The sequence below is a fragment of the Emys orbicularis genome, chromosome 4, assembly GCF_028017835.1.
Source record: "Emys orbicularis isolate rEmyOrb1 chromosome 4, rEmyOrb1.hap1, whole genome shotgun sequence".
NCBI lineage: Eukaryota > Metazoa > Chordata > Testudines > Emydidae > Emys > Emys orbicularis.
In genome coordinates this window covers 43,533,392-43,558,283 of record NC_088686.1, presented here as the reverse complement: position 1 = coordinate 43,558,283, position 24,892 = coordinate 43,533,392, and the positions used below count along the sequence as shown (strand labels likewise).

Below are 24,892 nucleotides of genomic sequence, written 5' to 3'. Positions count from 1 at the left end.
CCCTTTCCAACACGCTCATCACGCTCTCCTGCTTCCCATTCTCAGCTATCCCCTGCCTCCAAACACTGTGCAGTTTCTCCATTCAGTGCCCCTCTCTTCCCCACCAAATGTCCAGCCATTCTGAAGAGTATGGTCTTCACATCACCAAAGTGACTCTCAGAGAGAAGTACATGGAGCCACCAAGACAGAGAAATGTTCCAAAAGGGATCCCCAAAGTGGGTGATATGTCCTGAACTGCAGGGTTAGAAGCCCAGGCCTTAGTGTGCTCAGGTCTCTGGCCCCCTTGTTCCCTTCATGTTACTCTGGGAGCCGGAGAGTAGGTGGTAACAGTTTCTCTCTCAGCTTTGGGTAAGGCTGGGTGCCTTTCAGCTGCACTTGCAGGATTTCACCACCATGTTGGAGAGCTGCTCCACTTTGGGGGTCCTCCCAACATAGTACAGGATGGTGAGGGGCTCCAGGTCCTGGGGGACACAGCAGGGCGAGGCAGACGCCTCTGGATTCAGCGTGTAATACAGGCCCAGCACCTGCAGAAACAAAACACATGTAGGAACTAGGTTGGAGATGCCTGAGGCTACTGGGGCTACCATGTGATGCTTTTCCACTCCAGTGGGATCAGCAGAGCTGGTCTCTAGGCATTTATATCACTCAACACTATAGTACTTGACTGACTGGCAGGGACACTCTCCAGTAGGTTTGCCCCAAAATAGGACCTGTCTTTGAAAGTTTCTAATCTTCCCAGCCTTGAATGAGCCTTTATTATTTATTGCCAAGTCCATTTGCTCTGATAATCAAAGCGAGTGGTCTATGGAGCGCAAATGCAGCCTGAGTAACAACTAACCCCTCTTCTCAGCTGGGCATTGGCATGGCTGATGGTGTCAAAATTTATTCTTTTAACAAAGCAGGGTGTAACTAGCCTGGGTCCATCTTGTGCTGAGCTCCATAAAAAGCAGCTGAAAAAATCAGTGTTGTTGATTTCAGCCAACTTCTCCAGATAGTACTGGATTTAATCCAGCCTTCTCAAGTATCCATGATTCCCTCCCAGCTTTGAACCATCTGATGAGCTCGCTCCACTCCATCCTCCAAGTCATTACAATATAGTATTGGCGCCAGCACAGAGTCCTGTGGGACCCCACTGGATTCCTCCTCCCAGCTGGCCCTGAACCACTGATGATTATACGCTCTAGTCACGTAACTGTTTTATAGCAGTTGCCATGTTTCTCCTCAAAGGTGGCTGCATTTCAGTGGTGGGTGACTTCTACATTTACAAGGTGAAAATCTGATCTCACCTGCCCCAGTCCGGTCCCATTGACTGCACTGGAGGTGGCCCTATTTTAAATTAAAGGAAAGTTTGGCCCATAGTCTAAGTCAGAGATGGCCCGGGGGCCACATCCGGCCCTTCAGACGTTTTAATCTGGCCCTAGAGCTCCCGCCAGGGAGAGGGGTCCAGGGCTTGCCCTGCTCTAGCACTCCAGCCGGGGAGCAGGGTCAGGGGTTTATCCCGCTCTGTGCGTGTCGTGGCTCCGCATGGCTCCCAGAAGCAGCGGCATGTCCCCACTCTGGCTCCTACGTGTAGGGGCAGCCAGGGGACTCCGCACGCTGCCCCCGCCCCAAGCACAGCCCCCACAGTTCGCATTGGAACCACAGCCAATGGGAGCTGCAGGGGTGGCACCTGCGGATGGGGCAGCATGCAGAGCCGCCTGGCCATGCCTCCGGGTAGGAGCTGGAGGTGTGACATGCCGCTGCTTCTGGGGGCTGCTTGAGGTAAGCGCTGCCTGGAGCCTGCACCCCTGACCCCCTCCTGTGCCTCAACCTCCTGCCTCAGCCTTGATCCCTCTCCCACCTTCCAAACCCCTCAGTCCCAGCCCAGAGAACCCTTCTGCACCCCCAACCCCAGAGCCCGCATGCCCAGCCGAGCCCACACCCCAACCTCCTGCCCCAGCCCGGAGTCCCCTCCCACACCCTGAACTCCTCATTTCTGGCCCCATCCGAGACCCCACACCCATTCCCACACCCCAACCCCCAATTTCGTAAGCATTCATGGCCTGCCATACGATTTCCATACCCAGATGTGGCCCTCGGGCCAAAAAGTTTGCCCATCCCTGGTCTAAGTGCCTTGTGATCCTTGGGGTTGTACAGTGCTATGGAAACATCCTATTTTATTATATAGATCCATCTAATCCCCATTGCTTTAGCTTCCCTCTGGGACATCCCCCTCCCTGAAATGCTGCACACCCCCTGAGACAGAAGTGAAGTTGGTTCAAAGTGATTATTTGTGAGGAATCTTCTGTATCTCACAGTATTTGCCCCTAGGCACTGCTGACAAACTGCCTGACTAGAGCACCGTTCTAACAGCTGACCAAGGTTTTATAATTAATCTTGTTGCTCACTAATTTCCTGCTTTTTCCTTGTTCCTTCAAAAATATGAACCAGCCCAAATTCCCCTTACATTTACACTGATTCAGCCCCACAGACTTCCAGAAAGCCGCCTAACAGAACGTGTCCCCCTCTACACACACTTGCCCTTTTCCTGTGCCCTGGGAAGGAGATCCCATCCCCATGGAGCCATTGGTCCCACCCACTCTTTACCCTGCTTCCAGCATTTGTTCTCTAGTCATTTCCTTGGTTCCAGTACTCCCACTGCTGCTAGCCCTTAGCTCAGTCAGGCCTTGCTGATGTGCATATGCTCAAGTCAGCACAACAGTTTTAACCTGCTTCTTGAGATCCCTCCCTTACCCACTTAGCTATCATTGCATTGAGTATCCTGTTACCAGTGGCATTTTTAATGAAGCTTGAAGCAAAGTAGCTAGTGAGCAATTCTGCCTTCTCTCTGTCCTGCTGCCATTTCCCCTCCCTAGGCAGGAGCAACCCCTGCATTCCTATTTCTTTTGTTCCCTTTGCAGGCTCAGCAGGGCGCTGGAGTCTTTGCCGCTAAGTATGCACCATCTTCATGCACACAGCCCCAGCATGTCTCCCTTTTCTTGTAGATATTTAACCTTTAGGACTCTGGCCAGTCCCAAGGTGATGTTCCTGTCAAGGACTGACCATGTCCTAGGGTCATCATGAGTGGATTACCTAGAAGGGTAATCCACTAGTGACCTAGAGGCATTAGCCTTCTGCAGATTTTATATGTGGATCATCCTGCTTAGTGGACTTCTCCCACAGCCCTAGGCCCTTTCTCCAGGTGGCCCCTGGGTCATGCAGGTGTCCTGCAGTGAGGAAAGGTGCCTCTGCAGAGAGGGAAATTTCCCATGTAACCACTTTCTCCTGCTCCATGCAACTATCACAGCTTTTTTATGGATTTGCTCCTCTCCACAACACACAGTGGGGGGGAATATATAGTCCTAATGTTTTCACCCCTCAGCTCACAGAGATCATCTACACACAGAATCACTTCACCCACCACTGGAATGCAGAGCATTCACTTCACCCATCACTGGGGTATTAGGCAGCAGCTGTTTACAAGTGCCCAGCAGTGTTCGGTGACAGTTTACAACAGAAAGTGCAGAAGAATTCTATATCCAGTGGAAACTGCAGGAGGAGCTTAGGAAGCAGAATGTAATTACTGGAGTTGAAACTTGACCCGAGCATTTGGATTAACACCCCATCCATTACACACACACCCCCGCTGCTGCCAAAAAAAAGTACCCGGGGATCTTTAATGCCCACAGGTGGTCAGCACGGCTGTTTAAAATTTCATTTGATAGACAGCCACACAAAGCTCTTGAGCAATGGGCTGGGGCATGAGCTCAGTACTGACTCCAAAGGAAGAGTGCCCCCACCTGAACCACCCCCACCATTGCCTGCAGCACCCTGAGGTTTCCTGGCACTGGCCTAGCTTGCCCCTACTTCACTTGGGAGAGTGAAATAGATCAACCCCGAGGAGGTTACAGCTGCAAGCCACAAGCAGCCACCGCCATTAGAAGCCCCTGTCAGTATCAAATGCCTGTCGTACCGTGCTGTGGGTTGTGTCTGCGCTGCGGAGGTATGGGCAAGGGCCTGAGCAGAAGTTGGCGAAGTAGCCCTTGGGCTCATGAACCCATTTCCAACCCAGGTCCTGTCGGAAGTCGATGTAGAGAGGACGCACACAGCAGTTCTCCTCCATGTTCCTGACACAAAACATTGGCACAAAGTGAATCCAAGGACATAGGAGAGATGGGAGCTTCTGCCCCTCCCCCACATGGCTCAATGGCTTCATGCCCCATTGAAGGATACAGTCTTTTGAGCAGAAGGAGTTATTATCTCCAGTGCCAGCTCTGACTGCATGACTAGGCCCGGTGCTACTGGCAAATGCCTCTGGGAGAGAAAGAGTTTTGGGTGACCATGCTGCTTGGCTACAACAAACAAAGCTGGGAGTAGCAAGAGAGAGGGAAGTCTGCAAATATGGCAGTGCTCAACTTCTACCACCAGGGGACACCCCCATCGAGATGTGGGGAAGGGAGAGGGAAAGAGCCTGGATTCATATGAAAATTCCTTTTAAAAGCAGAAGTGGAACATCAGAAACAAACCATAATGCCCAAGAGCAGGCACACAATGTTCAGCAAGCCCCAGCCTTGGTTGGATGACATGGCAAGTTCCAGCTCAGACTGATAGCTCAAATGTGTCCTACAGGAGGCAGTTCAAGTCCCTATAGGTCACACTGGCTGGCTAGCAGCTCAGCTGCAATAGCGGGGCCGCTTTTCCGATCTGTGTTTGGAGTCCTAGGAGAAACTAACACCACTGAGCTCTTGTCCTGGGATGGCCAAGCACAGCTCTGCCCTTAAAAGAGCCCTGGGGAGAACACTGATTCACAAACATCTCAGAGGACCCTGCTCATCCCAGGAGTTTCCAATGGGCTGGAAGCTTCCAGGTGTTTCCATGCCACCTGGCAGAAAAAACTATAGTACTTGTCCCAGAACTGGTGATCCTGCTGCTGCTTGACTGAGGGGGAAGGATAACGTCAGGGTAGGTGGGGTCCTTGCTTACCGGAAGCAGTAATTGGTGTCTAGAGCTCGTTTCTTCCTGTAGCCTCCCAGAGCTGGACTCTCAAGCCGATGTGGGGGTAACATCATCAAAATCAGGTGGGGGTTGTGAAGGCCCTTCTGCTTCTTCAGCCGCCCCAAGTCCCCACGCCCATGGTCATCCTCACTGTCGATGCCTGAGGACAGAAAAAGGCACCCTCCCGTAAAGGGTTAGCCTCAAAGCAGAAATGGGGAGTGTATGGACCAAGGAAGGTGTGGAGAGAGACCCCAAAAGATCTTTCAGCGACCTGGACAGGACTGTGTAATGCTTGCTCCCAGGGCTTTGGAACTGTGCTCCGGCTCCGCTCCAGCTCCAGGCAAAAACCTGCAGCTCCACTGCTCCAGAGCTGCTCCACGCTCCAGCTCCAGGCTCTGCTCCAAAGCCCTGCTTGCTCCCACTCCTAATCTAGGGAGAAGGGGACTCAATCTCCCCGTTACATTCACTCCTGGACTTCTTCCCAGACTGCTCCCAAACTGGACCCTTACTTGGCCAGCGTGAATTTGGTTGCCACTGGCCTGAAATAGAGGCTTGTGGGCCACTTGTTTTACTATTTGCAAACTGCTGGTCAGGCTGTTAATCAGTCCCCTTCTCTCTTGGCTTCAGTCTCAGGACAGGCAGAAAGATGAATGGTTTAACAATGTCAGATCACTGGCACTCTGCAGAAATAGCCTCAGAAATCTAGCTGGTGGGGGCTAGTGGCTACAGCCCAGGGCCCAGAGCCAAGAGATTCCTAGTTCTTAACTCAGCCAAGCCACTGTCTCTCTGTGCCACCTCAGGCAGGATGTCCAACTCCTGGTGCTTCAGCCACCCTATCTGGAACCCAGAGTGAAAAACAGATCTCACAAGAAATCTGAGAATGCAGCAGAGTCAAATTTCCCAGAGAGAGGTTACAACACAAAATTACCCCTTTCTGCACACATCCATCCATGCACACATATTATATACACTCATGCACTTACTGGCACACACACTCATCTAAACACAGAATTCATGCAGTGAAACAATCCACATGCAAGCACATATCTATAATCACTACAATGTACATGGAGTTCCCTGGGTGTAAAATACTCAAACATTCAGATCAAGCTGGAGATTCAGTTCTTCTGCAGCTGCTCCATGCTCCCCTCTCCCATAAGGTTCCCCCAACCCTTGCCCTTTGTCACCTTTGAACTTGACCTCCAGCACCTCGTTAAAGTTTTCCAAGATGTCCCCATTGGGCTGAAAGGTGTGACATGGACAATGGATGCTGATCTCCAGACCAAGGTTGGACTCTGCAGAGGAAGAGGTGACCCCATGAGAAACACATTCTAGCTATGTGAACTGTCCTCCAACTTATGAAGAGAGTCCCAGGGAGGCCAGAAACCCCATAGCTCCTAGGATCTGGGCTCAGCTCAAGGGCTGCTGGATGACATGGAAGGTGGGGACCAGCTATCATCTTAAAAAAGAGAATGAGAAGGCTTCACTTGTACCAACAGCCATGCCCTTGTTAAAAGGAACCTTCTCCTGAGGGGAGAAGGACATTTATGGCTAGATTTTCTAAAGTACTCAGCACCTAACAGCATTTGTTTTCTTCAGTGGGTGCTATTGGAAGCTGAACCCTTTGTGTTCAAATCTGGCCCTAAGTGTCTATGTTAAGTCAGTTTTCTTCCCCATCACTGCTCCATTAACAGGCCTCCATCTACTGCTGGAGGAAGAGACCTGAAGGCAAGTGAGTTTGACATGAGTAAATGTTTCACTGGGAGCATTTTGCCCAGCCCTGATCAGCACAGCAGCTGCAGCCTCCTGTTTTTGTTGATTTTCCATCCAAGTCACACAGATTTTCCTGAGGTAATGTGTTTCTTCATATTAACAAAAACTTCCTGAGACCTGCCATACTGTGTGCTCACAAGAGAGGTTCTCATGGTAGCAGGAATCTGTTGACACAAGATTCTTACAGAAGCTTCTGTTCTATGTCTTAGTATGAATGGAAATGGCTGGCTGTCTATGGTATTTCTAAGGTACCTGTCACCTTGATATCTAAGCACCATCCACATCGTGACCACTTGCATTGCACGGTATCAGCCAGCAGGACTGCCCAAAGCTAAGTGTGATACAGGCACTGAACTCAGGCCATTAAGGACAGAAGTTGGACTGCTTTAAAATAGGAGGAGCCAACAAACTCATGGCTCATCCTTCCCGAGACTGGCTTCATGCCAAGTGCCTGCATTCCAGCTTTCAGTGACAGCCAGGTTCCAGCTGTGAGGGTAATCCAGCTGTGACTCATGGTACCTGTGATCCAACTATGAGGAGTACTGAGAGTTACCCCATAACTGTTTGCTGGCTCTGCTGAATGGTAGCAGAGGCAAAACTATTAATATGTTCTCGGTCACAACCCTTTGTACACTGTAATACTGTGGCCTCTAGCTAGCTAGATGTGTCAGACAAATGCATTAGACTAAAAGCCTCTGGTATTCCCTCATCTTTACACCTGGCATGAGAATCAGGATTCTTGGTCCCACCACATTGTTTGCAGTTCTAAGGGAGCTCAGCCTCTTGAAGAGTAGGAAAACTTGCAGCTATCATGTCCTGTAGAGAGTGGGAACTCCAGGGAGGGCTAGGTAGCTAAAGGAGTATGGAGGAGGCACAGCAGGGCAGCTCCTTGTGGGTAGTCTCGTCTCAAACTGGGCAGAACTGCTTTTGGTGGAACCTCACTGCCTCGGACTGAGAGAACTACCCTTTGCTAGAGGGAGATGAGGTTTTCCTCTGTACGTTATCTGAAGGAATGGGACTGGTGGCTCCCCGAGCGAACCAGACCCTCCACCCAGGCCCCTCTGAGACAGCAAGACCCCTACCTCTGCGCAGGAGCCACTCACGCACAGTCTCAGTGACATCGAAGGACAGCCACTCTGCGGAGCCCCTTGTTTGCACATTCCTGCCACTGAGATACCGCTGCTTTGCTATGTGTTCGTCAGGCCGGAGGATCTGTGTTGGGAGGAGACACAAAGGGAATCAGCCAGTGCAGCGTGGCTGGGGAGCAGAGGCACCACACATTCTCTGTTTCCCCACCAGGGTTAGGTTTGTTATGAACTAATCCAGGAGGAGTGTGCCAGGGAGGGACAGACTGGGAATGGCCCCATCTTTCCTTCAGGAATACTCTGTCACAGGTGAGAGTGATACCCACTCTCTAGGCACAAACTGGAGCATTAGCATGGGGCCTTTACAAAGCATCCTGCTCTTAGAGGACTGGCCAGACCTTCTCCTGCTGTGTCCCAGTGGCAGGGGAGGGTTGAAGGAGTGCTAGCCTGGGCTGTAGGAGAGCTGGGTTCAATTCCTGCTCTCACCAACATCCTGTGTGACCTTGGGCATGCCCCTTAGTCGCTCTGTGCCTCAGTTCCATCTGTAAAATGAGGATAATAGCACTTACCTGCCTCACAGGAGTCTTGTGAGGATAAATTCATTAAAAATTGTGAAGTTCTCAGATGCTGTGGTGATGGGGGCCATGTAAGTACAATAAATAGGGGTGTAACTCCAGAGAGGCATGGAACACTGGAATACTGCAGCAGATGGGAACCTCTAGGAAAGGGCCCCATGCCAGGATACCCATGGTATCTGAGAATGAGTGAGCAGGAAAAGAGACAGCAAAGTCCCAGGGGAGAGAAGGACCTGAAAAGGTCAGGCTGAGGTGACTGCCTCTGCTGGGGGAATTAAGAGGGTTTTAGCCCCTTCCTGCCCCCCTGCCTTTGCACACCCTAGTTCTGTTTAGCCCTGAGAGCTGCAGCCAAGCTGCCCCCTAGTGCATGGAGGTGGGGTAGAGCCACTCACCTGGAAGAGCTCGATGCGCTGCTCGCTGCGTTTGGAGCTCGGGTTGGGCACTCGCAGCACCCGGAACTCAGCCCGGAACAGACTGGTGCTGTTCTTCTCTGCTGAGGACACGTTGAAGCGGAACACGTTGGAGGTGATGCTCTTGGGGCAGATGCCCAACTCATCTAGGAGACAGAGAGGGAGGCTGAGACCCAAGGGCCAGAGTAGGAGGGCCTGGGCAGAACAGACAGCTAACCCAGTGAGCAGCAGTGGATTGGCAAGGGGCATTCTGAACACAGTCTTCCATTCAAACTTCTGCCACGTTTACACTGCAATCTGACTGTCCTGGCTGAAGAAAACAGATGGGGGCAAATTCTCCACCCAAACCTGTTCTAAACCAGGGATTTTTCTGCAAAATTTTCCCAATGATGCTACCATTGTTTCAGCTTAACCAGCCACAGCAATAGAGGGCCCCAGGTAGACCAGTCACCAGCATTTTTTATTTCACGTCATCTAACCCAGCTCAGGGCAGATATAATCAACACAGGTTTAAAATGCCAGTGGCCATGCAATCCTTATCTGCACTAACGCTCTCACTGTTGCTGCCACCAGGGGAGTTGAACAACATTTTTCTGGAGTAGACAAGGCTTCATGTACATGAGTCCCACCCCACTAAAGGCAAGTGAGTACCTCTGGATTTACATCACCATTTCTGAGCACAGGACCTGGTCTAGTTGTCTTTGAATCTTAGTTTCACAAAATTCTCCTTAGAAAAAAACTATTTGGATATGGCGCTGTCTCCTGGAATGAAAACTGGCCAGAGGCCACAAAGCATGAGGCAAGGAGGGGACTTTGGGGGTGTTGTCTAGTGGGTACTGTAGGGTTTGGCATTAAGGTAATCTTCATTGATGGACTGGATGAAGGACTGACATCTGATACTAGCTGCAGACACCAGCAAGGTCAGAGAAATAATCCCAAGGGACCTAGAGAGAGTAGACAAATGGACTGGAAATAACAGAATGGGGCAGCCTGCTGGGAGAAAGTATTCAGACCCCAGATACCCAACAGGAAGGGAGGGGAGGGGCCTGGAGAATGGATGTGGTATGAGACAGAAGAGAGGCCCCACAGAATGAGCCTCACCTCACCTAACATATTCTACTGCCTCTGTTCTCCCCCTCCCCTTTCCTCTGCCCTGAGTCCTCTTGTGCCCTAGGCTTACAGAACTGCCCAGCCATACCTGGGGAGTGCAGCTCACTGAACTCATGCTTCACCTTCATCCTGGGTACAGAACAGCCCTCATAACTTCCACCTCTAAAACCAGCATCACCCTGACCTCTTCAGTCCCTGCTCCTCTCTGCCCCCATATGCTGGTTTACTGCTAGCTGCATAGAGCGTGCAGCTTCTCACATGCTGCAGACCCAGCATAGTGAATGGGCCCTCAGTGGGGCCCTAAGCACTGCTCTATTGTGTCATTTGAGGTGACATTTGTGTTGGTCTTAAGAAAAGAACTATCCCATGTTCCTGCTACAGTCCCAGCATGTGACGAACAGACAGGAGGCCCTGTTAATCCTGAAATAACACCGTGGTCTCAGACACTTCTCTTCACAGCACCGTCAGCTTCCAAAGGAAACAGGTCAGCAGGCTCTGAAGAGAGGGGCTAGTGTCAAACCAGCACCTTGGAGAGATGACAAACCTATCCACAAATGGACATAAGCTCCCACCATAAGTTCCCAGGGCCAAATTCTGCTCAGCATGCCATTGGTTTAATCCATAGTCACTCCAGTGAAGACAAAGGCCCTTCTCTTGATTTACACCCAGACTCAGAGAGCAGAAGTGCAAGAGTTCATGGGGATTCACCCCCTGAATGCTCTGGCTTTCCAGCCAAGCCAAGGTGTAAGACAAAATGCTGCTCCCATTGAACTTGCTTGGGAGTTTTGCCATTGGCTTCTTTGGGACCATGGTTGGAACAACTTCCCCGTCAAACAGGATTTATCTGATGCATTGTTCTCATCCAGGAGACTGATGCTTGGTGCATAATGGGTGATTATCGCAGATACGGCTCAGATCCTTACAGCAACAGCAGACAGGACTGTTCATACCCGCAACTCAGCAGCAGACAAAAGACATGCTGAGCCATGCTGTGGAAATGAGCAGGTAGGTTCTTGTAGCAAACCATGAGTTCTTAGTATCACTCCACAGAAAGGTGCTGTATCTCCAATGACACATTAAATCAAGGTGTTGGCCCATATGCTCGTTAACAGTCCTAGGGCATCCTCCTGGAAGAAGCATAACTTGGGCAATTCCATTCTGCCCCTAGGACCACTCTGTGGTTCCAGGTGGATACTGTCTTCCACTTCACTTCCTGTCCTAAACTGTTTTGTAGTGTTGCTAGTCACTATTAGCCAGGTGGCACTTCCATTCCAGAAGTAGCTGCCTGTCAGTGGTGGGTGAAGTGCTTCCTATATCCATGTACATACTTTACCCTATGTGCAGTGCAGTTAAGGCTTATTTAATTAATGTGTATAACAGACCCTGAGATCCTTGGCTAAAAAGTACTAGAGAAAGGCTATTGTTTTTATACCTTATCCCTCTCCTATCATCATCACATCCTCTTCTTTCTGTCTGTCTAATCTTTCTTTCTAGCCCTCGTCACCATGTTATCTGAGCACTTCCCAAGTATTTACTGGTAGAAATAATCTCTCTTTTCTTTTCAGCATGTAAGAGAAATAGCGTGTTTATAGGTGTTTCCGTTTACTATGAGTGTGCTGTACAAAAAAGGCTTTGTTGAGAGAAAGCTAAGCTGATGAGTTCTGTGTTTCATTCTGAATGCAGTCAGGTCCGTGCTCAGTCTTGTCTCTTGTGGTAGTCAGGGCCCAACTCCCATGAAATCTCTGTCTCCAACACTCATTAGCCTTGCCCATTGGTTGCCTGTTTCATTGATCTGGTGGGATGGAGCGGTCACTAGAGGTCCTGGTCTCAGAGGAAGAGGTGATCGACCTCTCAGGAAGTTAGAGCCAGTACCACCAGAGGTGCGGAGAGGGAGTTTGAATATCAGGACAGAGACTTCAAACTGGATTCTGGGCTTGATCGGACACCAGCGCAGGGATCTACCTAAGCAGACAGGCGTTTTGGAACCAGCTACACCTGTTCCAGAGTCTGGTGCTTCATTTGTGGATCACGTGAGTTGCAGTAACTGAGCCTGGAGATCATGAATGCATGGATATGGTCTGTGGCCAGGTCTGTGTCTGATAGTGTGGAGTGCACACTGATGGCCATTCATCACTCAATGGAGCATTTTTTGCCACTATTACGTATTTGGGTGTCCAGTAGCTCCAAGAAGCCCAAAAGGGCTCAGGGCTGTGGGCTGACTCAACAATCTGAAAGCAGATGCCTTCGATAGTAGAGGATGTGATACAGAAGGCAAGTTCTTCAAAGTGCTTCCTTCTTCCAACCAATGTAACCTCAGCTTTGCCTGAGTCACTATTAGCCAGCTGCTCTTATCCAAGCGCTAATTTCAGGAAGGCTCTAAATGAGCTGGGAGATGGTGCTGTTTGTTTGATACAAAGGAGAGGTGGATCTGGGTATTGTCTGAAGGCACTTCTGCCCATGTTGTCTCACCAGCTCCGCCAATGGCTCATATAGATGTTGAATAATATGAGGGAGAGGATTGAGACTTGTGGGTCTCCTGCAGTTGAGGGCTTTGGACGTGGAGGGACAGTTGGCCAAAGGACCCAGTGTGTTTGATATAACTGCACCCGTCTCCCAAGATGGCCTCTGTTTTGTGACATGAGGCCAAGCAAGGTCACTCGCTGGCAGATATGAGTCCTTCTCTCTGAAACCATCCAGTCAGCACTCAAAACGTAGCTAGGTCTGAGTCACCTCAATCTCAGGAGACCCTGGATTCCTGGAGTAGAGGGACTTGGATGGGCAGGAGGGGATTATTCTGATTATTCTTTTAAGGTTGGTTCTTGTAGGTTTTTGTCTCCAGATTTATGTGCTTTGGAGAGACAATGGCATCCTTCTCTTCTTTAATGAATCTCACCTCTCTCACCACCCCCACTCTAATATAGCAGAGCCTCCAGACACACCCAGGAGTTGGGAGTGTGGCAGCAGGATATTTGATTATCTTTGGCTGCTGCTCCCTCACCCCATATTCCCTGTGACCGTCCCCTTGAAATCCCATCTGTGCAGTACAGTGCAGGGCAGATACAGGTAGCCTACACGCTGAATCCAGCCAACTATGTATGTGAAGGAAAACACAGAAGGCTTCATGCCTCCAACATCTGTCTCTCCTACTTTCCCCAGGTAACTATTGGTCTCTCTGGTTGTCTCTCTCTTCTGGTCTTCAGAATAGGCTGCTTGCCTTGGATGTGAGAAATGGGCGACTCACACTTGCCCCTTATTAATTGTGGCATATGGCTCTGAGTGCGGGCTGGGCTCTGACAATGGGATAACAGTGGTTTGGGGCTCCCTACTGCAGTGGTTTTCAAACTTTTTCTGGTGACCCAGTTGAAGAAAATGGTTGATGCCCGTGACCCAACAGAGCTGGGGATGAGGGGCTTGGGGTGTAGGAGGGGCTCTGGGCTGGGGCAGGGGGTTGGGGTGTGGGAGGGGGTTAGGGCTCTGGGCTGGGGGTGGAGGTTCTGGGGTGAGGCCAGGGATGAGGGGTTTGGGGTGCAGGAAGGGGCTCGGTTTGGGGGGGCTCAGGGCTGGGGCAGGAAATTGGGGTGCAGGGTTGGGGCATGGGCTTACCTCGGGCCGCTCCCGGTCAGTGGCACAGCGGGGGTGCTAAGGCAGTCTTCCTGCCTGTCCTGGCACCGTGGATCATGTTGCGCCCCGGAAGCAGCCAGCAGCAGGTCCGGCTCCTAGGTGGAGGCAAGCAAGTGCTTGGGGCAGGGGGCAGGGGCAGTGCGCAGAGCCCCGTGCTCCCCCCCCCCCCCACCTAGGAGCTGGACCTGCTGCTGGCCCCTTCCGAGGCGCAATGCGGTGTCAGAACAGGTAGGGACCAGCCTGCCTTAGCCAGGCAGCACTGCCAACGGGACTTTTAACGGCCCTTACATTCCGTGACCCAGTACTGGGTCGCGACCCGCAGTTTGAAAACCACTGCCCTACAGGCTGCTTGGTGTGGATGGCACAAGTGGGCAGGGCTGGGGAGAGGACTGTAGTGGCACCACTGTCCCTTTAGAAATAAATTAAGAGACTCTTAAGCCAATGGTATTCAGCTCCTCCCCCATGTACTTGCAAGGCTGGGAACAGGGGCTGCCGTTTGCCCAAATACAAACAGCCTGTGTTTTGGAGGGTTTTGCTGATTACATAGGACAGAACCCTCTGCTCTCTAGGGAAGTGAGACCTTCCTTGAGCAATGGCCACCTTCCCCTGCTGTGAGCTAGTGCCCTGGGTAGCACAGCAGAAAGAGCATTCCCTCAAGTGACTGAACAGCTCTGATCATGGATAGGGCCAGAAGCCTGCTTTTCCAACATGACCAGGTTCGCCCTGCTGCAAGCTCCCTCCTCAGCTTTCCTCACTGTCAAGTTGGTGTCCTGGAGAAGGATGAGGTCTCCAAGCCAGAGAGTTGTTCAGCTGAAGGTTTGGCGTTAGGGAAGTTTTGAGCATGGGTATGTGTACATGTGCGAGACTTGTCTGTATCAGCCCCTAAGATCACTGGAGTAAGCCTGGCTTATGGCTCAGAACTTGCTCTAAGATCACCACCTGAGAATGACAGAGTCAGGGGACAGTTGAACATTAGCCACTTTTGAAGACGTAGGGCCAAATTCAACCCTGGTGTAAGTGGATTAAACTCCACTGACTTCAGTGGGGATGTGGCTGCTTAAACCAGGACTGAATTTGACACAATGTCTCCCGTGGCAGCTCAGTTCCCAAGATGTCTCTCCCCGGGACAGACACTGGCCAGTCCCAGGAATTCAGTTCAAATAGCACTTTAAACCCAGTGTTCAGTCATGAGCTGGGCATTCTGGATCTGGATGGGGAAGGTTAAATAATTTTAGTGCTAATCAAAATAAGAGACTAGCAGAATAAGACACCTGGTAGTGATGGGGGACTTTAACTATCCAGACATCTGTTGGAAGAGTAGTATGGCAAAACACAACATTTCCAATAAGTTCTTGGAATGTATTAGTGATTGCACAACAGCAAACTATCCTGATTCAAAGGAAAGATAGGAAGAATAGTAAGAGGCCAATATGGATCCATCAGGAGCTCTTTTATGACCTGAAAATCAAAAAGGAATCCTACAAAAAGTGAAAACATGGATGGATTGCTAAGGAGGAGTACAAAAGAATAGCACAAGCATGTATGGAGAAAAATCAGAAAGGCTAAGGCACAAAATGAGTTACACCTAGCAAGGGACATAAAAGGAAATAAGAAGAGGCTTTCTGAATGCAATAGGAGCAAGAAAAAGACTAAGGAAAGTGTAGGTCCTCTGTTTAAAGGGGAAGGAAGGCTAATAACTGATGACATCAAGAGGGCTGAGGTGTTTATGTCTATTTTGCTTCAGTCTTCACTAAAAAGGTTAAAGGTGACCAAGTACTTAACACAATTAATATTAACAACAAGGGGGGGAAATATGTTAAGAAATAGGGAAAGCACAGGTTAAAGAATATTTAGATAAATTAGATGTATTAAAGTGGGCAGGGCATGATGAAATTCAACCTAAGGTACTTAAGGAACTAGCTGAAGCAATCTCAGAACCGTTAGCAATTATCTTTGAGAACTCCTGGAGGATGGGTGAGATCCCAGAGGACTGGAAAAAGGCAAACATAGTGAAAGGGGGAACAAAGAGGACCCAGGGAATTATAGACCTGTCAGCCTGACTTTAATACCTGGAAGAATGCCGGAATAAATGATTAATCAATTTATAGGCACCTACAGGATAATAGGGTTTCAAGGAATAGCCAGCATGGATTTGTCATCAAATCATGCCAGACATCTAATTTCCTTTGACAGGTTTACTGGCCTAGTGGATGTGGGGAACCAGTAGACATGAGATATCTTGATTTTAATAAGTCTTTTGATACACTCCCACATGACACACTCATAAGCAAACTAGGGAAATGTGGTCCAGATAAAATGACTATAAGGTGGGTGCACAACTGGTTGAAAGACTGTACTCAAAGAGCGGTTATCAATGGTTCACTATCAGACTGGGAGAACAAATCTAGCGGAGTCCCACAGGGGTCAGTCCTGGGTCTGGTACTATTCAATATTTTCATGAATGACTTGGATGATGGAGTGGAGAGTCTGCTTATAAAATATGCAGGTGACACCAAGTTGGGTGGGGTTGCAAGCACTTTGGAGGACAGGATTAGAATTCAAAACAGCCTTGACAAATTGGAGAATTGATCTGAAATCAACAAGTTTAAATGCAATAAAAATAAGTACCACACTTAGGAAGGAAAAATTAAATGCACAGCTATAAAATGGGCATAACTGGCTAGATGCTTGTACTGCTGAAAAGGATCTGGGAGTGTATCTCAAATTGAATATGAGTCAACAATGTGATACAGTTGTGAAAAAGCCTATTAACAGGCGTGTTGTATGTAAGACACGGGAGGTAATTGTCCCGCTCTACTTGGCACTGCCTCAGCTGGAGTTCTGTGTCCAATTCTGGGTGCCACTCTTTAGGAAAGATACAGACAACTGGAGAGTGTCCCGAGGAGAGCAACAAAAATTATAAGAGGTTTAGAAAACCTGACCTATGAGGAAAGGTTGAAAGAACTGGACATGTTTAGTCTTGAGAAAAGAAGACCGGGGGGGGGGGGGGAGATAACAGCCTGCAAATAGGTTAAGGGCTGTTATAAATAGGAGGGGGATCAATTGTTCTCCATGTCCACTGAAGATAGGACAAAAAGTAATGCACTTAATCTGAATCAAGGGAGATTTAGGTTAGATAGTAGTAGTTAAACTCTGGAATAGGCTTCTGCGGGAGGTTGTAGAATCCCCCTCATTGGAGGTTTTTAAGAACAGGTTGGACAAACACCTGTCAGGGATGGTCTAGGTTGACTTGGTCCTTCCCCAGCACAGGGGACTGGACTTGATAACCTCTTGAGGTCCCTTCCAGCCCTACATTTCTATGATTCTGTGATTAAAAAGAGTCTGGCAGATAGTGGCCCAAGAATGTGGCAACTTTCCCCTTCACCCCTTCTAGTGCACCTCAGTCCTGGCCTGCACCACCCCCTGCTCTTCCATTCCTGCTTTCCCCCTGCCAAGGTGTGCCAATGCACTTCAAATGCCAGCCTGCAGCCTCCTTGTAGCGGGGTGGTCACCCGCTCCTGCCTTAAAAGGCTTAAAACAGCCCAGGGAGAGGGCTGTGGCAGGGAAGGAAAAGCTAGGCTGATTGGGGGAAGCAGCCACAGCTGGGGCCACGCCCCAATCAGGCCACAGCTGGCCCTATAAGAGGGCAGTGGGCCAGAAGGCTAGATTGACTCTCTCTAGCTTTGACAGGGAGGGACCTGGCTGCAGGGAGCTGAGAGAAGGTACCTGGAGTGGAGCAGGGCTGGGGGAAGGCCAAGGGAACTGGGGTGCGCCGGCCTGGAAACCCCCCAGGCTGTGGCCTAGTGGAAGGCCAAATAGATATTGGGGTTGCAGGGGGCAGCCCATGGGTAGGCAGAGGCAGCAGGTCCAAACCCCCCTTGCCTATGATGAGTGGCTTTTACACTGCAGTCTGCCCCAGTGAGTGGGGGCTAGATGGTGACTGGCAGTAGCCCACGACTGAGGCAAGGTGGGGATAGAGGGTTGGGGGTTCCCCTGGGTGGGGAGATCCTGAGACTGGGGGGGTATTGCCAGGGGGCAGCACCCCAAAGACAAGGGGCACTGGGTCCTGGGAGGGACACAGGGGCCAGTGGCAGCGAGACGCCGGCCCGTAGAGGGCGCTCCAAGACTGGCAGAGCTAATTCCCTGAGATGACCAGCAGGAGGCACCGCAGGGGTGAGTCCCGCACTGTCACACTCCTATTATCTTTTCTCACATTGCTCCTGCATTTGAACAGGCTCCTTCTTTCCTGGTATCAACCATCCTCCTTCTACCCCTCTAGAGATAGCATCCAAACCCTCTTCTTTCACCTCACCTTACCCTGCTGTGCTCCACTGTGGTGCTATCTGACACCATTTTCATGCCCAAACCATATTGTCTATAGTGTGTCTATCTGATTTTTGACTGTAAGCAGCTCAGGGTAGGGACCTGGCCTACCGACGTGTTTGCAGAGCACCATTAATGTTATTCTAGTAAGATATAAATATTGTAATAAGTGGCTAACAGCCCTTCTTCCTGCCTTGCAGTCTTCCCTGCTCCTTAAGTCCTGGTGTCTCCTGAGAAGATAGCTAATCATATAACCATATGGCATACAGTCTGCTAGAGATTAAATAAAACTAGTTGCATTACCCCATTGTATCCCTTATTCCACTTCATCATGTTAAGAGTAACGTAAATCTGGCAGTATGACTGCAATCTGAAACTGCCACCACTGAGACACAGCTCCTCCAGTACAACAGTGCCAGGAACCTCTGGCACGAAAACAGCATCCCCAATGCAATACTACAGCATCAGGGAACAGCCTGCATTGTGACATGACGGCATGTCCTCCAATGTCTTCCAGAACTGGGGAATCGCCAGCACTGACTGAATGGATTGCTCAGTGCCTACATCCGCTCAGCTTCCGAATCTGCAGTCTGCTGAGGATTGTGTCTGCTCAGTCTCTAGGTCTCTGTATCTGCACCTGAATCTGGTTACTGTCTGCATCTGTGTCTGCTCAATGTCTGCTCTGCACTTGCTCAACATCTGTTTTTCAGTGTCTCCTTGGTGTCTGTGTCCCATTGGGATCTCCTCTGCATCTGCATCTCCTCAGCTTCTACTTTGGTGTCTGCTCTGCACCTACTCAGCATCTATGTGATCCTCTGTTCATTATCTGTCTCCTCAGCATCCCCTCAGTGTCTGCATCTGCTCAGCATTTCCTCAACATCTGGGTCTCCTATGCATGTATGCAGTGTCTTATTATCTGTGTGTCCTGAATATCTGAATTTCCTCAGCATCTCCTCTGTCTCCCCTCAGTGGCTGAATCTCCTCAGCAGTTACATCTCCTCAGTTTCGGTCTCTCCTCAGCACCTGCTTTCTGTCTCCTCAGCATCTCCTCCATGTCTGTCTGCCTTCCTCAGCACCCGTATCTCTGTCTTCTCTGCATCTGACCACACTCTGCACAGAGTGAATGGGTCAAATCCATCACTGCTGTAACCATTGAAGTCAGCAGAGTTTTGCCACAGATTAATTTGGCCTGATGCCTGGGACTCTGTTGTCCACATGCAAGACACTCTTAGATTTCTGCTACTAGTCCTTGGGGGTAAATTCAGCCTACAAGCCTCAAACTTTTTCCTCCTCTTCCCCCCCCCCCCCCCATCTTTTTCCTTCCCTTTCTTCTTTCTCCTCTACTCTCTTGTTTGTCTCTCTCCTCGCTTCCCCTCTTCTTCTCAGGGCTTCAGACATTGGCTGGGCTTGCTATTCCCTGGCTAGAGTCTGGGCTGATGTTATCCCAAGACACTGAAAAGCCCATCCCTTGCCTGCCCTGTTGCCAATGCTCGAACTCCTCCACCTGCTGCGGGGCTGCTCTCCAGCTAGCACTTGGCCTTTTTAAAAAAAAAGATAATAAATCGTGTTTTAAAAATTAATCTTTGTTTTTTTCAGACCCCGTCTTGTCCCGTTCCCCATGCACACACACTGCTTCTCTCCAAGCTCCCCTACACACTCTTTCTGGAACACGGCCCCCCCCTCTGTCCATTGACTTTCTGCAGTCCCGCAATACACACACTTCCTGCCCCCTATCCCAATAAGCAGTAATTTCAGAGCCCAAGAGGACACCTAGTGGTAGGAAGGGGGCACGAGGCTGTTCCCAGAATTCTATCTGCCCTCAGACTGAGGGTTTCTGTCTGTGCAGTCTCTCAGCATTAGCCAAACTTCCTTCCCTCGTACTGCGCTTTGAAAATCTTTGTTGTAAACACATGAGTCACATTCACTGAACATATATGTTCAAAGACATGCAAAAACATACGGATCTCAACTTCCCCATATGAGCAAATACACACGCAGAGAAACCCTGCACATTCCAACGCATTGACTCTTCCCAAGCATGTACAAACACACACAAAGATGCGCACATCTCACACCCACTCAGGTATACTGCAAGACACAGAAACAGACATCTCATATGTCACTCCATCCTCACACAGGCCTGAAACACACAAGTACTCTTATCTCACCAGTAAGAAATGTAGATACCTATCTCAGACACACACACTGGTGGTACTCATACCTACTTGCACAAATGCACGTGTGCACCCATAGATATAACATATATGCAGATGCAGACTGACAATGTATCATATAGTGTGTACACACACACACAAATAGGTCTGTGCCCAAACATTCACCGTTGTACAGACATCTGCATGACCATGTACATGCATACAAACCCACACCTATGCATTGTCAAGCACACACTTTACAGCCAAGGTGGTGTGGCTCAATCACCTGAAAAAAGCAACAAAAAGGAGTTTGCTATGATCACCACTTCTCTTTTCTAGAGGTGATTCATGCCAAAGCAGACGTGGCCACAATTGTCCAGAAATCTGCCTCCTAGCTTGGAATGACCATCAGGGTCTGTGAATGCCCCCACCAGGAAACTTTGTCCCTTCCTGATGGAAGTCCTGAGTATTCTTCCTGCGTTCCCATTCCTCTGTCCCAACCCGAAGGCTTGGGTGTCCTTTCCTTCTTCCCCTTACTCCCCCTGCCCTTTTCCTCCCATGCCTAGGAAGCCCGTAGGCAGCCTTGCCTCTCAGCTTCATGCAGTGTGTGCCTCCTGCCCATCCTTAGATCCCTCCCAGGTTGATGCCCTGAAAGCCAAGCACAGGAGCAGAGGATGACAGGGAACTTACTGTGCTCGGGGAGACCCTGGATCATGTCAAATTTGTGGATCTCCTTGGCGTAGTATGCAGACTCGAGACTGTCCTGGGCGCAGCTCTCCTCCTTCTCCTCCTCCATCTCCTCCAGCAGCTCCCGGGTGCTGTTATACAGGGCCAGGATCTGGTAGGGCACATGAGCTGGTCCCACCATCTCGGGAGGGCTCGTGAGCCTCAATTTGCTCAGGATCTGTCCCCTAATGGCCTCCACCCTCTTCTTCTTGATGTGATCAAGGTCTAGGGTGGTGCAAGAGGAGAGCGAGAGGCTGACGGTGGCAAAGCTCAGCAGGCAGAGGACCACCAGAGCCCGTTGCAAGTGCATCTTCATGTGCGAGAGTAAAGAGGGGGCCACAACGGAGAGAGACCCCAGAGGAAGCGAAAGTGGGCTAGGGAGACCAGGCAGGGCTTTCGGTGCAGCCTCCCCAGATCCTGTAGACTGAGGCTTGGCAAGAAGGTGCATGAACTCACTGCGCTGTGATCGATTCAGGACTTCCAGGAAGCGCTGGCAACACTTAGGAAGGAGAAACAGGCTCTGTGCCTCGGCGAGCCGGGATCCTTCTCCATGTGTCCAAGCAGGACTCGCTGAGCCAGGGCTCCAGGCAGACCAGGGCAGGGGAGGGGGCCTCCGCACAAAGCGCACTGCCAGGAACAACAGCAGCGACGCTGAAGCTCAACTGTGCCGCGGGGCAGCCTGGCAGCTCCAGAGGCAGATCCCCTGGACCAGCGACCTGCGGCGCACGTGTCAGGCAGGCAGGACAGGGCACCCCCCGGGGCCGGGCAGGCGCGGGCTCGGCACTTGTTGCGGGCATGCACCATCCACGCGCTCCCCTTAGCTCACATCCCCTCGGCGGGGGGGGGGGGGGTGTCATTCGCCGCCGCTTGGCTCCATTGGCTGCTGACTCGGGGCTGGGCGCAATTAAGCGACGGCCGGGCTGCACATCCCTCTCCGCGGGGATCCAGGTAGGAGCCTGGGGCAGCCCTGCCTCGCCCCTCTCCTAGGGACTCTGCTGGCAGTATCCCCCAGCGCGCAGCCGGAGCCCTGTGCTCGCCGCGTCCCTTTCTCTCGCCCTCTCCGGCCCCGGCCCCCCCCCTCGCTCCCTCACACACACTGACTCTCTATTCCTCTCGGCTGAAATTTTATACCTCCCTCCCATGACGTCTGCGGGCCTGCAGAAGGGAGGGGGAGGGACCTGCCAGCCCAGCCTTCAGCTTCAAGCCGGCGTTAATGCGTTCCACAGGCGCGGGGGAAGCAGAGCGCGCAGGAAGGACGCGGCGGGCTCCCCTGCTCTCCGGGCTGTCTGGCGTGGGGCCTGTTTCCCACCCTGCCTTGGGGGGCGTCGCTGTTTTGCCCCCAGACACATTCTCCCCTCCGCACAGTCCCGCTCGCTCCCCTTCTCCTGCCAGCTCCCACTTCTTCCTCCCCAGCCCCTGATCGCGTTGTTCCCGCTGCTCCGGTGAGCAGGGGTGTGGCGGGGAGTGGCAGCGGAGCGGCGCCACCCTTGTGCCTGGCCCTCCCTTCTCATTCCCTAGGGTGACCCTGCAGGGAGGGAGGGAAGCCACCGCCCAAGCCGGGCTGGCAGATCCCGAAATGGGACGTTGCCACATTCCTGGGCCTGTAACAAGAAGTCCCTGCTGCCCGGCGTGGGGGGCCAGCGCCCCTGGGCCCCGCACTGCTTTAATCGTGGTCAGGGGCAGCTTCGCGGACAAGCTCGGCACGCGTTCCCGGGGCTGGGCGGGGGTTTCGGGAAGGCCAATAGCGCTCTCTGGTGGGGAGCACATGCCGGTGGAGCGGCTCCTACGCAACCCGCTCACCCCCGCCGTTCCCAGACTGGGTTCCTCGCAGCCCTCGCTGGTGGTCCGCAGAGAGCTGGCGGGTGACTTGGTGCTGGCGCCTCCGCCGATTTCCAGCTGCTAAATTGCGTTAAAAGAAGCTAAAAATACATGACATACTTTGCTGATGTGCTTTTTTCCATGTGAGCAATTGCTGGAGTTGCTGTAGGGCTGGGATACAACGGGGGAAGGGAAGGGACACGAGGGACGGGTGGTGGTGGAGGTGAGGGATGACAGAGCTGGGCGGGTAATGGCAAATAGGAAGGGAGGTGGATCCAGGAGAGGGCAGCAGGCTCTGAGAGAGGCGGGAGGTAAGAGGAGGATCCAGGCAATGGGGAAGGGGGGCTGTCAGATATGGTTCCTGACTGGGTAGGCTGGATCAAATCTTATGACCTAGATTCAGAAGGCCTGGACAAGTAGAGGTGCTATCTATTCTACATGCCTACATGGCCCCTCTCACCATAGTGTCTGAGCACCTCACAATCTTTTATGTATTTATCCTGTGAAGTAGGGAAGTACCATTATCTCCATTTTCCGGAAGGGGAACTGAAGCACAGAGAGCCTTTGGGTATGTTTACACTGCAAAATAATCCCCACAGCAGCGAGTCTCAGGGCCCTGGTCAACTGACTTGGGTTTGCACTATGGAGCTAAAAATAGCAGGGTGGACATTTCCACTGGAGCTGGAGTCCTGGCTTTGAGACCCTCCGCCTCTCCTCAGGTTTCAGAGCCCAGGCTCCAGTCCAAGCAGCAATCTCTACACTGCTATTTTTAGCCCCATACCACCAGCCCCCACAACCCCAAGTCAGTTGACCTGGACTCTGAGCCTCACTGCTGCAGGGTTTTTTGTTTTGTTTTGTTTTTTGGTTATGGGGTTGTTGTTTTTTTGCAGTGTAGACGTACCTAAGTGACTTGTCCTAAATCACACAGGAAGTTTGTGGCACAGCAGGGCATTTGCCCGAGTCTCCCAAATCCCAGACTAGCACCTTGCCCACAGGACCATCCTTCCTCTCTATTCTTAGCTCTTCTATAGCACTTTTCATGTCTAGATCTCGGGTTTCTGAACACAAGGACAATAGGGGGCCAGGGGACAGGCTGAGTTACAGCAGCTCTGACCTGGCAGTCAGGGAGGAGAGTGGTCTGAACGGCTAAATGGGAGTGGAGCAAGAAGACTACCAGCTGTCTCAGGAGTAAGGGAAAGAGAAGAGCGTGGCAGAGCTATAGAGTGGAGCTGCCAGTTAGGGTCTGTAGCCTGGGCAAGTTGTATTAGCTGGTTGAGGTGAACCCTAGGTTGCCTAGACAGTTCACTTCGACCAGTGATCATGTGTTAAAATACAACTTGTCCAGGCAATGCTAATGGGGGTGCCAAGGAGAAGCACACTGCTGAGCATGCCTGAGACTCTTGTGTGTTACTGTTGTCACTGGAGAGAGGGGAGATTGCATCAGGGCTTTTCAACTACAGGAAGCAGGAGCAGATTTACCATGAAACAAACCGTGTGGTGGAACGGGGTCCCCAAAGACAGCCCCCCCCCCAAAAAAAATGCAGGACAAACCTCATTTGACAACCTGCCCCCGAGTCCCGGCCGGTGGCACAGCAGGGCTCAGGCAGGCAGGCTGCATGCATGCTGTGGCCAATGGCCCCACGCCTCTCCCGGAAGCGACCGTCTGCTGGCACATCTCTGCATTCCCCTGGTGGAGGGGCAGGGAGGTGGCTCCATGCGCTGACCCTGCCCCAGGCAGTTCACAGAGACCTGCTGCCCCCTCCCCCCAAGGGCACACAGAGATGCCAGTGTGAAAGTGAAATGAATTATATTAAAGAAATAGAATGAATTAAAGAATGCTGTATGTACCTTTAAGTAGAAATGAGAAATGCTGCAAGCCAGGGGGGCAGGAAAGCAGACATTAACTGCTTAATGAATTGCCCCACTTAAGGGCAATTGGTGAAGCATTAGTCTTAGATCGATAAGAGTTAATAAGGAAGCAGGATATGCATATTGTGCCCCATGCAAATTTTACAATTTTGCTCTCTCTGTCCCTTTGTTTAGTTTGCACCCTTTTATCTGTATAAATAAGACTGTTTGAATCTTGCATAGAGGCTCACATTATCTGAATGTATTAGCAGAGCGCTGTGCTAATAAACAGAGTGGTCTTGACAAAATTGTGAGTCCTGATTCTAACTTTGACAATTTGGATGTTCCACCGAGATGGCAACCGTCTTCACTGGGGCTGTGTGATTTCTGACCGTTTTTGTAGGACGACCGTGGTAGCCGGCACCTGGGCATTTGGCCCGAGCGGTCCTCCTCCTGAACGGAAGGGCGCACGACCA

The 24,892-nt window shown here is 51.2% G+C and overlaps 1 protein-coding gene across 1 annotated transcript; it reads right to left on the bottom strand.

The window, feature by feature from the left end:
• Positions 1 to 365: 365 nt before the first annotated feature.
• Positions 366 to 21,198, bottom strand: TGFB3 (transforming growth factor beta 3). The gene is made up of 7 exons (XM_065403801.1): positions 20,715 to 21,198; positions 8,800 to 8,963; positions 7,830 to 7,959; positions 6,162 to 6,269; positions 4,963 to 5,134; positions 3,953 to 4,106; positions 366 to 524 (listed from the first exon to the last, which is right to left on the bottom strand). Exons 1-7 carry the CDS (start codon positions 21,196 to 21,198, stop codon positions 366 to 368), a joined length of 1,371 nt encoding a protein of 456 aa, XP_065259873.1.
• Positions 21,199 to 24,892: the final 3,694 nt, after the last annotated feature.

Coding starts and splice junctions, on each gene's coding strand:
- TGFB3 (XM_065403801.1), bottom strand. CDS start 21,198: ATGCACCTTCTTGCCAAGCCTCAGTCTACAGGATCTGGGGAGGCTGCA. Junction 8,964..20,714: donor CCAGGGTCTCCCCGAGCACA/GTAAGTTCCCTG, acceptor TCTGTCTCCTAG/ATGAGTTGGGCATCTGCCCC. Junction 5,135..6,161: donor GCTGGAGGTCAAGTTCAAAG/GTGACAAAGGGC, acceptor TTCTGTCCTCAG/GCATCGACAGTGAGGATGAC.